General features: G+C 43.0%; 1 protein-coding gene across 1 annotated transcript in view; it reads right to left on the reverse strand.

The window, feature by feature from the left end:
* Window positions 1-269: 269 nt before the first annotated feature.
* sema3aa (sema domain, immunoglobulin domain (Ig), short basic domain, secreted, (semaphorin) 3Aa) overlaps window positions 270-14,216 on the reverse strand; it is a 31,629-nt gene continuing 17,682 nt past the window's right edge. Inside the window, exons 4-17 of the mRNA XM_020652987.3 lie at window positions 13,535-13,654; window positions 12,668-12,758; window positions 12,451-12,570; window positions 10,260-10,402; window positions 9,986-10,100; window positions 9,822-9,891; window positions 7,538-7,682; window positions 7,228-7,447; window positions 6,858-6,949; window positions 6,705-6,746; window positions 6,314-6,471; window positions 4,692-4,759; window positions 4,450-4,598; window positions 270-4,111 (exon numbers count right to left, since the gene is read on the reverse strand). Of these exons, the coding sequence (XP_020508643.1) occupies window positions 3,377-4,111; window positions 4,450-4,598; window positions 4,692-4,759; window positions 6,314-6,471; window positions 6,705-6,746; window positions 6,858-6,949; window positions 7,228-7,447; window positions 7,538-7,682; window positions 9,822-9,891; window positions 9,986-10,100; window positions 10,260-10,402; window positions 12,451-12,570; window positions 12,668-12,758; window positions 13,535-13,654 (2,268 nt within the window). The 3' untranslated portion in view covers window positions 270-3,376. The remainder of the gene's footprint in view (window positions 4,112-4,449; window positions 4,599-4,691; window positions 4,760-6,313; window positions 6,472-6,704; window positions 6,747-6,857; window positions 6,950-7,227; window positions 7,448-7,537; window positions 7,683-9,821; window positions 9,892-9,985; window positions 10,101-10,259; window positions 10,403-12,450; window positions 12,571-12,667; window positions 12,759-13,534; window positions 13,655-14,216) is intronic.

Genomic DNA, 14,216 nt, shown 5'->3' on the forward strand with positions numbered 1-14,216 from the left:
GTTCTTGGATATGTGTAGCGGTTCTCCTTCCTCCTCCAGCAACCTCCAGTGTTGAAAAGTGAAGCCAAAGCAGAAGTGACCAAAAACTGCAGTTCACATACACACACCCCATTCAAAAATGCCAACATCACTCAGGTGTCATCCATTAATATTTACAGTCTATGCTTGTTTGCCTTGGCAGGTGAAACTAATTGTGTTAACAAGGGCTTGTTGAGGAAATTTGTAGATCTTTGACTTTGCACAAGAAAGATTTGGAAGACTCAGATGGCTTATGTTGAAGTTGTTTATACGACTCCAGAGGGGGAAATGACACAGACAGCACACATGTCATACAGTGTCTTGTTAAGTCAGTTCTGTCAGAGCGTCCCACAGGCTTAGTATTTATCCTCAAGAAGATGCTGAAGTCAGGAGCATGTTACCATATATGGCTACACTGAGATGAATGTCTTCTTACCTAAAAGCTTGTGATTTGACACCATACGAACATGAGGTTTCAGATAATGGAGCTCAGACACCAAGTCTGTTGAACAAGCCAGGTATGAGGGGCGACACAAGGAGACATTGGTTGTCTTAATCACGACCAACCCTATCAGTAAAGCTGTGAACACTGTCAGGCCAATGAATGAGCTATATGTCTGTACATCTACAGGGATACCAAGGCTAAGTTCTATTCTAGTACAGCATCCCAGTTAGTCGTGACAATTACAGTAACTAGCATTCTCCACCCTAGAATCCTGATATCAGCTGAACTAAATGGCCATTTAGTGCACCTCTTTTCAGGTTTATCACAAACCACAATTATGGTTACAATAGAAAAACTTGCTGTGATGATGAAGATGCCACTGTCCTAACTTAATGGATTGAGACAAACATTTTGTACAGACTTTCATGGCTCTTTCTTCACTTGTCCCACCACGAGGTTTAGAGTTTTATCTTTAAGGTAAATGTCTTCACTTCTATTGGATGTTTGACACATTTAAAGATGACTTGTAATTCTGTTGACTCCTAATTTGACCAATATTAAGTAGATGCATCTCTATCGTAGGTAACATGCAAATCTAATGGTTGCATCATTACTTTTGATTGTAGAGTTGTGATGGGAATTAGTAAATGAGAGCATGCTTGTGTGCTTAACCAAGTTATAGATGAATAAATGTAAACATGATGCTAAACTTCAGCATCGCTTGTTTAGCATGCTGACGCTAGCATTTATCCCAGTGTCCAGCCATCATTATAAGGCTGTTAGATAGCTTAGACTCTTACATGTTGTGAAGCGACCCTTTGTATGAAAAGTATTATAAAATGTTTTTTTGGGAGTCTCCATTAGTCTCCACCAGGCTCTATTTGTAGTTGAATCATGTCATAGGACTGGCAAACATAACTTTGTTCAAGCTGAAGTCCTCTGTGTCACCTTAGATGTGAGGCTGAGTTTACCATGTGCACAATGTTTTTGACTGAAATGAGAACAAAGGGACCTTTTCTTTTTGTAACGGAGATGTTTATTTAGACAACCGAATGCATGCCAGAAAGAACTGTTGTTACAGCAGCCGTAACTTTCAGCTCTCTCACTTTTCTAACTGAAGGGAGAGACCCGAATCAGGAACACACCAAACTTTGGAGATTTGGTAAAGGACACTATCTGCTCTAATTTATTGCGTTATTGACACATTACTCTTGTATTCATTGGGCAGGAGACGAACATTAAGGAGCGTGGATCTTTAACAGCTTTGGCCAAGGTATCACGAGTTGTTACTGTTTTGGCAAAAGGACAGAAGTAATTCACACCTTGTTTTTAAGGGAACTTCACCTCTCACACAAAACACGTAAAGAGACGATTAAAAAGATGCACTTACTGTAGGTAGCATTCACATGCAGTATAACGTGTCTTCTCCTTCAGACTACATTTTTCTCCACTTTTTCTTACAGAGATTCACAGCTAATGTTTTTCAGGTTGGGGGAATATTTTACACATACTGGAAGAACAAAGACATGTCGAATGGATTTGGGAGAAAAGAACATACATACATCTGTTATGACAGTCAAAAGAGACAAAATTGTGCTTATCGTTAGGGGGAATCAGTTTATGAAACAAACCCCTGTACTCGCTCTCAAACCTTTTATCCCCAAAAAGGGATTCCTCGACATAAATTCAGCCGCTTGGTCCATCAAATTGTCGCTGTTGCCATTGTTTCTCCAATATATTGATGAGCCAAAAATACCATAATATCAAAAATAAATGCAACCCTTTCACAAAACAATGAGCAATAAATAATAATCAAGTGGTGTTCTTGTACTGTATATGTACTGTATATACACAGAGTTAAGTTCGTTGTATATATGTACACAAAATAAGTGTCAGTCTATTTTCAGACTGGCTCTTTAGCATAGCCGACGACTGGAATCCGAGCCCAGACCCAATAAACCCTTGACTCAATAAATCCCAGAAAAAGCAACAAGGAAATAACTTACACAGAATCCTGGAGAGCTGAAGGGAGAATGCACAATGAGACGACTATGTTGCTTGTAATTTTTTTGCCCCCTAAAAAGAAGCACTGGTCTGGAAAGAAAAATGAATATAAAAAAAAAAAAAAGTAACATTTTTTTATTTTATTTAAGGAAGGGTGTAAAAAAAGCCTCTAGAATTAGATAAAATAACTAGCTTATTAAAACATTGATTGACAACAACATGCACAATGCTTTAATTGCAGAGTTGTTCTCTGCAAGTTTTGCATGTATTGATGCTTCTATTTGTTTTAACATGAGCACACCTCAAGTTGAATTGCAACCCTTGTCTCTCCTCGTTTTAGGGTGCATGAGTTGAAAGTATTTTCTCCTCCGACAGTTCTTCAAATAAGACTTTTTTAATCCGTTCCAGATACTTCTTTCTGCAGTTTACATGCTTATGTCAGCAGGTTCTGCAACCCTGAACGTCTGTGTCTATTCATGTCTCTGCAATTGTCCTCTGAGCATATAAAGTCCATCTGCTCACCAACAAACACCTCACTACACATTTTAGTCCCAGTCTTATTTTAGTAGCTTATGTACAGGAGGTTGAAGTGTCTGCCAGGCAGTATCCCAGGCAACCAGCCATATCCTCACACATTTACAGTGTGCATTCCAGTTTTCAGTCCTCTCTGTCCTCTTCACAGGTTATGTGTGTTTGTGTACGACTTTTTGAATGAGCTTTATTGTTTTACCACGAGTGAAGTTCATATATGTCTACCCTAAAGTGTATTTTCATGGGCTTTTTGTTCTGCTATTTCTATGGCGAGGTCACTGTTACACAAACTATAGAATGTGCTTGTGTGTATATGCATGGATGCGTTGGTTTGTGCTTCTGATTGTTCATCTGGTTTGTGCATCTTTGTGCTTTTTCTCAAACGCTACGTGGGGGTCTCTGGAGCTCATGGGTCCTCCTGTTGCGTCCCTTCTTATTTTCCTGCATCCGTCTCCATTTGGCCGCATGCTGGCTGTTGGCTCTGGGCCCCCCAACCGGGGCCTGAGAACTGGCCGTGCTGGCCTGCCCCTTTTGACCATTCTGTGTCTTCTGGTTGTTTTTGGGGGCCTGTCCACTCAACAAACCCTGATTCGGCTGAGTTTTCTGAACGTTCTGGCCCCGTGTAGGCTCTTCCACTGTTGGACCTCCAGCCTGCAGCCATGGTTTGCTCTGTGGTGGACTTTGTTGTTGTCTCTGGCTGTTTGGAGCCGAAGCTTTAGGCCGCAGTGCAACATTGGTACCTCCTGCACTTTCAGGCTTACCCTGACCATTCCCGTTTGGTGTTTTTACCTTCTTCTGTTTGCGCTCCTTCTTCCAAACTCGATCACAAAACTCCTCCACGCTGTTGAGGTCTGGGTGGTCCAGGAGAGAAAGGAAGTCACGATACCACACCCGGTGCTTGGGAGAGTGGCCGACCCCACCTGCTGCCCCGGGAAGTCCAGGTAAGATGTCACCTAGTTTTTGAGAAGGGATGACCTGGAGGTTGAGGCGCAACAGAGGCTGGATGAAGCCATGTTCTATGGCCTGGCAGTGGTAGATGCCGTTGTCGGACTGGGTCAGACTGCGAATAAGCAGGCCCTGGTCTGTACTGAGAACCCGGTCATCCAGTTTGATCTGGAAAAAAATAAATCAAACTTAGCTTCCAGGGTTTAACTTTTTTTATTCCACTTAAACCCACACACCCTGTAAGAAAAATACAGCTGAAGCATAAAGTCAGTCAGAAGAAAGTGGTTACATCATAGTGTCCAAACATCCACACCTACCCTTTTTTCTAAGTCATAAGATTAAAGGTCAGAGTTCAAAAGCAGGTTCAGGATGGCACTTCCTTTAATGGATACACAATGTTTTGATTGTAGCCGTTTAATTAGTGTGAAATAATAATATACCTGTAATGTAAACATACTGCCTGATTTGAGGAGGTGAATGAGATGTAATAAGAGAAACATAAACACCTCATGCTTGCGGTCGTCATTTGGCTTCTGCAGCTGCCAGTAAATGAGCGCTCTCTGAGACTTGGGGCTGCACTCCAGGAACATGCTGCTGTTCTCCACGCCGTACACGCTCCTGTCCTCCACACTGCCACCTAAACCGTCTGTGTCTTCTACACAAACCCAATCACATAAGAAGGGAAGTGAGTAATGTGAATGAGAAAGAAGTGAAATGTGTGTGTGTGCGCGTGTAGTCATTAAGGTACCATGATGCTGTAGATCTGAACACTGGGAGAGAGGATCCCCATTTCTGATGTCCTGTCGTCTGGTTCGCCTGAGAGGAAAAAACAACAATAAAAGTGAATGATAGTAGTGTAAGGGAGGTCAATGTGTAGATCTCTGTACTGTTTAATTTCAACCACTAGGGGGCAATGTTACCTCATACTAGATCACACTCAGCGACACACGTTTAAGACCTAGAAAGTGGGTATTTATTCAACCTTCACGCCACTGTTTAATGAAAGAAAAAAAAAAAACCTGGCACAATGCAAGAAACCTAAACCTGCAGAGCAATGAAACAGCATGCTTCATTGCTTTCTGATGAGCCGTTATAATGAAACATGTACTGTATTGTTTCGCCCTTGAAACGCCTTGCAAAACAGCCCCGTTCTTTGTCCTCTCAATATGAAAGAGGGCTGTTGAAAGCGCTTTAGAGGTGTTTCATAGCCTGGCTGTACTGTGAAAGTGTCCCCCCTGTTCCTCTTTGTCATGGTTGTGTTAAGGAATCTCTGATGGGTGCTGTAAAAATCAAAGGTGGAGGAGAAAAGCCAAAGGTGAGGGGGAAAATTGGGTAGAGGAAAAATGAAACAGATGGATTGAAATTGTAAGTATGTGTGTGTGAATACTAAAAAGTAAGGCCACTCCCTCCTCGCTTCATACATATATGGATGCTCGTCTTTCTGTCTCTTTCCCACACACCCCTGTATGCTTCCTGTCCCAGAATTCCTGTCTTTTTTGGCCGTCTGAGCACGTGCGAGGCCGACTGTCTGCTTCTTGTTCTGGGAAGGAAAATATGTGCAGTGTAGAGGAGAGCTGGCCTTAACCGTCGGGTGTGCCACCTTTTCTGTAACCCCGCCAAGCTGGAGTAAAACCCACTGGCCTACTTCTGCTGGTGTGAGAAGTTCTGGGTGAATGAGGTGTGTGTGCGTGTGTGTGTGTGTGTGTGTGTGTGTGTGTGTGTGTGTGTGTGTGTGTGTGTGAGGGCTGCAGTGGTCAGCTTAATCCCGCTGGATCCAGAAGAGGGTAATTTGAGGGTGTGTATGTTCATACCTCCTGGCTGCGGGGTGAAGCGGTCAGACGGCTCCCGTTAGCTATAATTTAGTGTGTGTGTGTGTGTGTGTGTGTGTGTGTGTGTGTGTGTGTGTGTGTGTGTGTGTGTTCTCGTAGATGTAGATTCACATGTGTCTCTTTAAGACTGTGTGCGTCTTGGCAGTATGGTCATGGATCACAACCCAGAACAACTGTTGCTGGCAAAAGTTAGAACTCAGGTTGCTGGTTTGTAGCTTTTGGAATGCATACTTAGCTTGTGATGTGTGTGTGTGTTTAATGAGTGTGTTTGGTGTTTTTGTAATAATCCTGCTCTAGATTACTTCCATCCTTAGATGTTTTGGCATGTACCATGTATCTGTGTACTTTTGTGTTTCACAGCACTCTCTAATAGGCCAGTGGAGGTCTGAAGTTAGAGAAATAAGGCTGTTAAATACAACTGCAACTGCAGGTGCACTGATAATTCCCATGTGTATGTTGTTGAAAAGAAGTGTGCAGTCTCAGAAAACCCTCAGAGGATAAATAAAGGTCGGAGTTCTGAGTAGTGTGAGAATGCTCCTACCTCTTGGCAGTAGGAAAGTATCTGGAGCACTCGGTGCCGTCCCACGCGCAGTAAGGGTCTCTGGCCAGGCAGCACTCGGCGCAAGCTTTCCCATACACCTCACACCGATGCAGAGACATCTGCGATACGCCCAGAGCCGAGCCAAGGTACAGCTGTTGCTGTGGGAGCGAAAGAAAAGAGCGAGGACGTAAAACTTTAATGTTCCTACGTGGCTCTGTTGGAAAGGTTCTTGTTAAAAAAGAAGTTTGTTGTGGGTTTGGGTCTCTAAAGGTAATTAGATATCTTTGTTTTTGGGAAATCTGTGTTTGTTTAAGGGCCCAGGAGTTCTAATATTTAGTTGTAGCTCTGTCAACAGTAATTTGATGAATTATTATGTGTAAGGAGTTTTTACCTGCTTGGTGGACAGCTCCATGGCAGTGATGGGAGTCGGCTCCTGCACAAAACAAATACAAAACAGCTGCTTAGCTGCCATATCTATATTCAGAATGTTTTATTTGAAGAATTTAGGCTGCAGGAATTGTTGTCAACACTTTCAATGTCGTACCCTAAAGACCGTCATCTCTTCAAGCACCACCTCCTCCAGGTCATGCCAGCTCTCTCTAGGGATCATCACCACCTTCAGCACGGTGCCCATGTCTGAAAGAATTGAGGACTTTTGATGTAGTATATGTAAATACCAGTATGTTTAAATGCATGTCAGATACAATTCCCTAATCATCGGCTTCCTCCCTGTGTTCAAAAATGTACGCATCATCAGCAACAAGAAGACAATTTAAACTACAAGATGCATTGAGTCATCTGCAGCAGGAAACAAGACAACTTACATTAAGAAAACTATGCAAGTTTAAATGAGATTAAATTGAAGTAAAATCGTTATAAATGCTAACAACTGTTTGTTAAAGAAAGGTGTGTACCTGTCCCAATGAACATGACATCATACTGGCCGTCCTCCGCCTCCACCCTGTCCACCACCAGTTGGGAGAACTGGTAGTCTGCATCTGTCCTCACCATGATGGGACGCCCACCAATTGGTTGCACTGGGTTGTACATGGCTGGGTGACCCCTGGCGAAGGTGATGACATCATCAGGAAGGTCCTTTGTGGAATCGAATCCTCCGAATGTCTTACTGGGGCACTGAGAATGACATCATCATAGTGACGGTAAGATAAAGAGACAGCTGATGATTCATGTTTCTTCATTTGTGTTAAGTTAAATTCCACTCACAGTGCCAGGGCGGGGGTAAGGCACCCTCCCTTGGAAAGGCACCCACTGGTAGTTGGGTCCATCTCTGTGTGCGTATGGACCCAGGAACACCCTCCTGATGTCGGCCATATTGTACATACACACTGCTGAGCCTTTAAAGATATTACTGTGGAGTAAAAAAATAAAAACAGAGAAAGAAAGGAGGTGAGAGACAAAAAGACAAAGAGATTTTAAGGATAAAGGGAGGGAGAGGGTGGAGGGCTGTGGAGTAAGATGACAAAGACAAACAAAAGGGATTCATAAACGATCAGTCACAAGACAAGGATTAAGAGCTCGTGAAATACTGAAGAAAGACAACAAAATGACCCTTCATCGCACAAAGACAGAGGGGAGCAGGGTTGTCATTACCTAAGTACAGGACTGACAGATTGGAACTTCACTGTGATTGCTTCCAGCCTCTTGAGAACAGACAGGAATGTGGGCACGCCACCAACAAACCAGGAGACCTGGACTGGAGCATATTTGAAATCCCCTTCAATACTTTTGCGAGCGTTTGCTCAAGCCAGATGGGTGGACTTTTTTTTTTTGTGTGTTCATTCGCCGAACAAGCTCCAAAATAGGGAGGGTCCATCGATTATGGAAAAAAAATAGGGGGAATGATGTGGACTTTATTTAAATTCATGCTGTGTCCCAGGTCATCCAGAAGAGAGTCATTTGAACTGTGACTCAAGGAATTTTTTGCTCTAATATTCCAAGATATACATCGTGAAATGTTCATATGTAGAATGTGCAAAGTCACTTGGCGGCACTTCATAAGCCTCTGACCGTATATAAAGAGCATCTGTTTCATGATTTGTTGAAAAGATTCATCTATTCATCAGCTTTTTGTCACTTTTCACAGATGACAGATTTCAATTTGGACAGAAAATCTCTTACATTGCAGGAACCGAATGCTTCAGTAAGATTGGGGCCGCCCTTTGTCTTGCTGACTGCGATGGGAAGTTGTATCAGGCTAATTAGGGAAGAGGCTGGCACACTCGCAGCACACGACAGTACCCACCAAAGCAGTGAAGATGAATGGATTAGCATTTAAAAAAATGTTAATTACAGAGAAATTCAATTAACTCCAGGGGCGAGAGAAGAAGACACTCCGGTATCTGTGCTTAAGAAGAAGGGCGAACATGTGTTTGTGCAGATAGAGGACAGCCACACAAACTCAGTAACCCCAACAGGAATGCACAGACTCACAAACACGGGCACAATCACACATTGATCTGTCAGTGGCAGCGTCTTTGTGCCTCATTAAGCAGTGATATTAAAAGCCGGTCCCTCTGCATCTCTGCTCTATTCATCTCTGAGAACCGGCCACTTAGAAAACTAATTAAACCACTCTAATTCCTCAATGCCCTGTAATTGAATTTTGAAGCATGCATGTATGTGTGTGTGTGTGTGTGTGTGTGTGAGTCTGGGCATGTATGTGGGTGCGGAGGTGTGCAGCGACCTCCCCGCAGCGACCTCTTGCTTTAAAAATTGTCAGAATGGCTCGTCTTGTGGTCGCTATTCAGTCAGCCTTATCGTTAGTGGTGATTGATGGTGAAGTGTTTGTCCGCCTTTCAAAGTGTTTCACAAAATCCCCCCTCCTCCCTCCTCCCTCCTCCCTCCTCCCTCCTAAATGCAAATTCATCATCATCGTTTTGATAAGTGCCACCATCTGTGCCATGTAAACCATGCCTTCACCTCTTGACATGCTTCAATAGAGCCACACCCGCCCTCGGAAAAAATCCCATTCACGGCTCGGGCGACGGCCAGCGGGAGAGACATGCGTTCCTGCTGAGTGAATATCGAGTTTCTCCTGCTCCCTCCTGCCCCATAATCTGATTTCCACACAATCCTCTGCCAAGATTTCAATGGAAAAAATAAAAGGGGGGACAGGTAGCTGGTAAACGGCGGAATCGGTTAAAAGCAATCTCCAATCTGAGACGTCTGCAGGGAGGAAAGCAGCCGTAAGACACCTGTAAGTGGATTACGGGACGGGGAGCGCCATCTGGGAATTTGACAGGGTTACGCTTAGTTGCTCTCATCCTGCAATGCCATTTAAATGGTAAGGAAATTACAGATAAAGGGAATGAAGGATTTGAAAGGGAGGAAATCTTGAAAGGAAATGTGATGCGTGTGTGTTTTTTCAATACAGAAGAAATAACTTGTCCAGGATGGTCCGGAACAATATATGCTCCAACCAGCGTCTGTAAAACAATTTTGGAATTTGAGAGCACATTTCAGAGGGAAGCTCTGCACGGATCTGTACCTGGATGTGGTGAATACAGCGTAGATAACGGGATTCTTCGGGTCCTTGGAGCTCATGAGGAACACGTCCTCTGAAAACACAACACGAGAGTGGGTAAAGGTGAGGTCTTTGAAAATGCAAAGGTCAAGTAGTTTGTCTTTTAAAAGTAAAAAACACAAACTTACGCAGCTCATCAAAGTTTGTATCGATGCCGTTGACCCCTGGCACTGAACACATAAGCCGAGCCTTGAGGAAAGTGGTCCACTTGTTCACCAGACTCCTGTGACCTCCCATGTCGTTCTATTTTACAAACAAACAAAAAACACATGAATATATAACTGCATCTGTGTCATAAATATGTAGTTATTTCAATCAAAAAACAAGCACATTTATAAGAGATGACAATCAATCTTTGGAGGGAGCTTTGCTAGGATTTTCTTTGTTTGTGTGTGTTGTTACCTTACACAGTTGTCCTATCCTGGCGATGGTTGCCTTGCCAGTGTGCTCCCCGTCCATGGCGTTCTCTTTGAAAAACAGGAAGATCTTGTCGTCTTCAGGGTTGTCACTTTCTGGGATCAAGTTCACACCAACAAACCTTGGATCTAGAGGAGAAAAAAGGGAAAGATGAAGCACTAAAGGACATTGTATGCAATAAAACAAGCACATTTTATTTTTTAAATCCAACCCCTGCTTCAACCCGATGACAATCCTTTCACCCTTATTTTACACCTCCGAAACCAATCCCACATGATATTCTGCAGTCACGGCTCAGTAATAACAGCCATTCACTTAACACCCTTGTGTTACAGTATCTGACTCTACCCCGAGTGAGCGCTCCAAGTCTAAATCTCCCATAACCCCCGTCTCTGGACCACATCCTCACAAACACACATGGCTCTGATTGTCCCGGGCAACACTTGAATAATGCATCTCGACTTTAAGCGCAAGAGGAAATCAAAGCTAGACGAGGCGAGCCGAGGTCTTAGGGCCGGGATATATCTCGATTTGAAGGGGGGGCACAGGGACGAGGAAAAGTGGCCGCAGTCACCGAGGCGTCGTCACGCGTAAACCAAACCCGGGTTTAAAGAGCTCGGGGGGTTAGCTGGAGAGAAACAAGCAGTGCCATGTTACGCCTCCGTGGACGTAAAGGGTATAGAGTAGCTGTGAAAAAGATGAGTGTGGCCTAAGTGGGGAGCAGATTTATAAGTGCTGTGCGGCTGCGAGACCTCTGTTATGAATCATGCGTGCCCCAAAAAAACACACCTCATACCTCTATAGAGCTTAAATGCACACATTCCTAAATTCAACATTTGCAGGCTGCCACAAACCAGCGGGTTCGGATGATTCTTTTTCTTTTCATCCAGTAGCGATTTAATCCAAACTGTTGGCTGAGAGGGAATTAAAAGGTGAAGAGATGTTTAAATAAATTGCATGAATCAGGCCAAGCAAAGCCAATGCCCCCATTTAACCTTAAATCCTTTGTAGAACCCAACTGCTATTAAGGATTCATCCCCAAGTTTCTCTCTTGTTACATTTGAGTACCATGTAACCTTGTTGATAAAGGCTCAATAGAATATCCCCCATCCCAGTAATCCATGCAATTACAATCCCCCCTTTGTGGTGAAGGAGTTGGATTTTGTCGGGCAGAATGGATACAATCCCTGGAGCATTTGTTTGAACAAGGTGAAAGATCGATGGGGATTAACGGGCTAACAATGACTTCTCCTTTTTAAATTGCGCTTTATTAATATGTCACAGTACTCAGCACCGCGGAGGACTTTTGTTTGTGATTCTTTTTTTTTGTGATGGTGCTGCGGGTGGAGGGGAAGTGGGAGAAATTTGACTCCGCTACAGGAAAACAGCTGAGAGCGGATTAGTTCTGTGGGAAAGAGGGGGAAGAAGAGGATGGCACAGCTTGAGGGAAAAGGTTCAAACTGACCTTTTGTGGCTCCCTAAGTCCTCCGCGGTGCCGAAAGATAGCCACACACAATGAACGGTCAATAACCCGCACTGATGGGCTAATCTTACTCACACAGGCAGATCCAGTGAGTTTGTGAATGGGCTGTGATATCTGATGTCTGAATGGAAATGAGCAGACTTGAAGCTAGTGACTGAATTTTAAGGCTTGAATGTCCGTTCTGATTTTTTCCCCCAAACTGAACAATGGAAAGAGTTTATTTTCCCCTGATACTGAATGATCGTTGATGTTAATGTAGGCCAAAGAGACATATTTTACTTTAATATGTTAAGTTTGGGAATGAAGGTTATCAAGCTGTGGCAATCTGAACAATACTAGCTTCCACTGTTAGCTTGTAGATAAAACATGGACACCTAAAAAAACAACTTTGAGTTTAATACTGTGACAGTTTATAAAAACAGTAAAACCTTCATGAAGAAAATATAGATAATAAAAACCACTCATGGTAAAGTTATTGTACTTCTATAGAGCTGATCTAGTCTTCTGGATGCTGTATAACGCTGATGAAGGCCTGGTGCTGAAACGCGTCCGTTGTTGAGTTGCTATTCTTACCTGGACACCAATTTGTGTGCTGCTAATCAGGGAAGTGTATTCTTATGAGGGTAAAATTAACTTTTTTAAAGTCAACGTTAATAAAAGCCTTTTTTTTTTCCCACAATTTTTTTCTTTTACCATTCAGCCATCTTGAATCGTGTTGCTCCGTTCTGATTGGATGATGGTCTCCCAGGGTACGGAAAATAGCAAAGTCCCTTCCCATGAAATCAGCAGATGTGCCAGAGTACAGCTCTCCATCTGCCAGTGAGAAACATTGAGTAAGGAATAAGTGACCGGCTCTGGAGTGAATGTCTTCTTCCTGGAACTAATCAAGGCAGGCAGGGATCAAACTCACCGATCAGAAGGGAGGCCGAGAGCATTTTGGGGTCGTAGGGGCTTTTCCCGCGGCCGTTCTCGAAATGTGAGGCCAGTCGAAAGATGTTGTCCTGTGGTGGAAAGGGTCAGAGTTCAGAAAGAGGCCAGGGGAAGCAATGCAGAGCCTGGCTAAGGGTTCATTTATAGACCCCGTTTCAAATTACGCAAAAATTCTCATTAAAGCGTTCTAAGTTTGGGATGAGATACAAGACAACTTTAAGCTATTTATGAGTAATAAGATGTTTTTTACACTTCTGACTCATTCTGCTTTGGTTATAGATAAATATTATTATCTGTAACTAAGCAACAAAAAGTTAAAATAGAGAATAAAACAGGTTGTTAGTGGTGGAAAGTCTAAATATATAAAAGGAAAAGTCACACAAGAGAGCACTCTTAATCATTTTATACATGTCAACTACTGAAAACACTACAACTCATGTGAGCTCATGCAGGGTCCTCTACACTGAAACCTGCATGGTGCAAAAAGTCGATCCCTTCCACTTTGTTGGACTACAGATCCCATGCTGCTACATTGATTAACCTGTAGGCCTTTAACAAGATGACGGATTAAACTTTTATACAGAGAGCTGGGAGCTTGTTCAATTTCCAAAGGCTGAGGTCTAACTATGTAGTGACAACTTTTGTTCTGCTTCTTTACACAAAAGGAAACATTGATTACTGCTGTGCTTGGCTGAAAAGTGTGTGTGTGTGTGTGTGTGTGTGTGTGTGTGTGTGTGTGTGTGTGTGTGTGGGGGGTAAGTTTGGTGTCACATTACATGACTTGAGTGAGGTTTAAATGTACTTTTTTGCACATGAATAACTGATTAAAGAAATCACATTTGATTACCTCTGCCCTCTTGCCCATTTCCAGAAAAGAACAGATTGGGTGGAAGGCTCCTGTGCCACAGATGTAGAGGTGTGTCTGGTTGAAGGGTTGGAGGACCCGGATGAAGTTATTACACTCCCTCTGTAAAAATGAAACAAGAGAAGGCACATTTAAACTCCCAACAATGCCAGACTTTATACGTTAAAACACACAGATGGCGAGGAGACGTTTCTCTGTTTATGTAGTAATCCTACCAAGGTTAGACAGTCTTATGAAACTTTGGGGACTTTTAGAAAATAGATTTCATATGTTTGCCTAAACCTGCAAAAAAGCAAAATCCCTCCCCCATATCATAAAGTTTGAATTAAGTTTGATCCTTTCTGAAAATAACATTGCTGTGAATTGATCGAAAGTAAAGACTAACAGAAAGCAGAGAATAATGGGGAGGAGAGAAAAGCTCGGCTGGATTTCCCTTTAATGCGGGGACTTTCCAGTTAGTTTGCAAAAGACTTACAGTAAGAAACAAGAGTCTCCTTCAAGGAAATCCCACCTGTAAATCAAATCAGGAGAAAAATCCAGCTCAGATCTTTAATGATCCATATGTTTGAATTTAACCGTGGGGTATTGGGGTTGGCTCTCCAGCACGTGTTGATGGTCCCAGTGGTGTGAGACTGTTTATTAGAGTGCTAATCAACAGGATTGG

The sequence above is a fragment of the Labrus bergylta genome, chromosome 23, assembly GCF_963930695.1.
Source record: "Labrus bergylta chromosome 23, fLabBer1.1, whole genome shotgun sequence".
Classification (NCBI taxonomy): domain Eukaryota; kingdom Metazoa; phylum Chordata; class Actinopteri; order Labriformes; family Labridae; genus Labrus; species Labrus bergylta.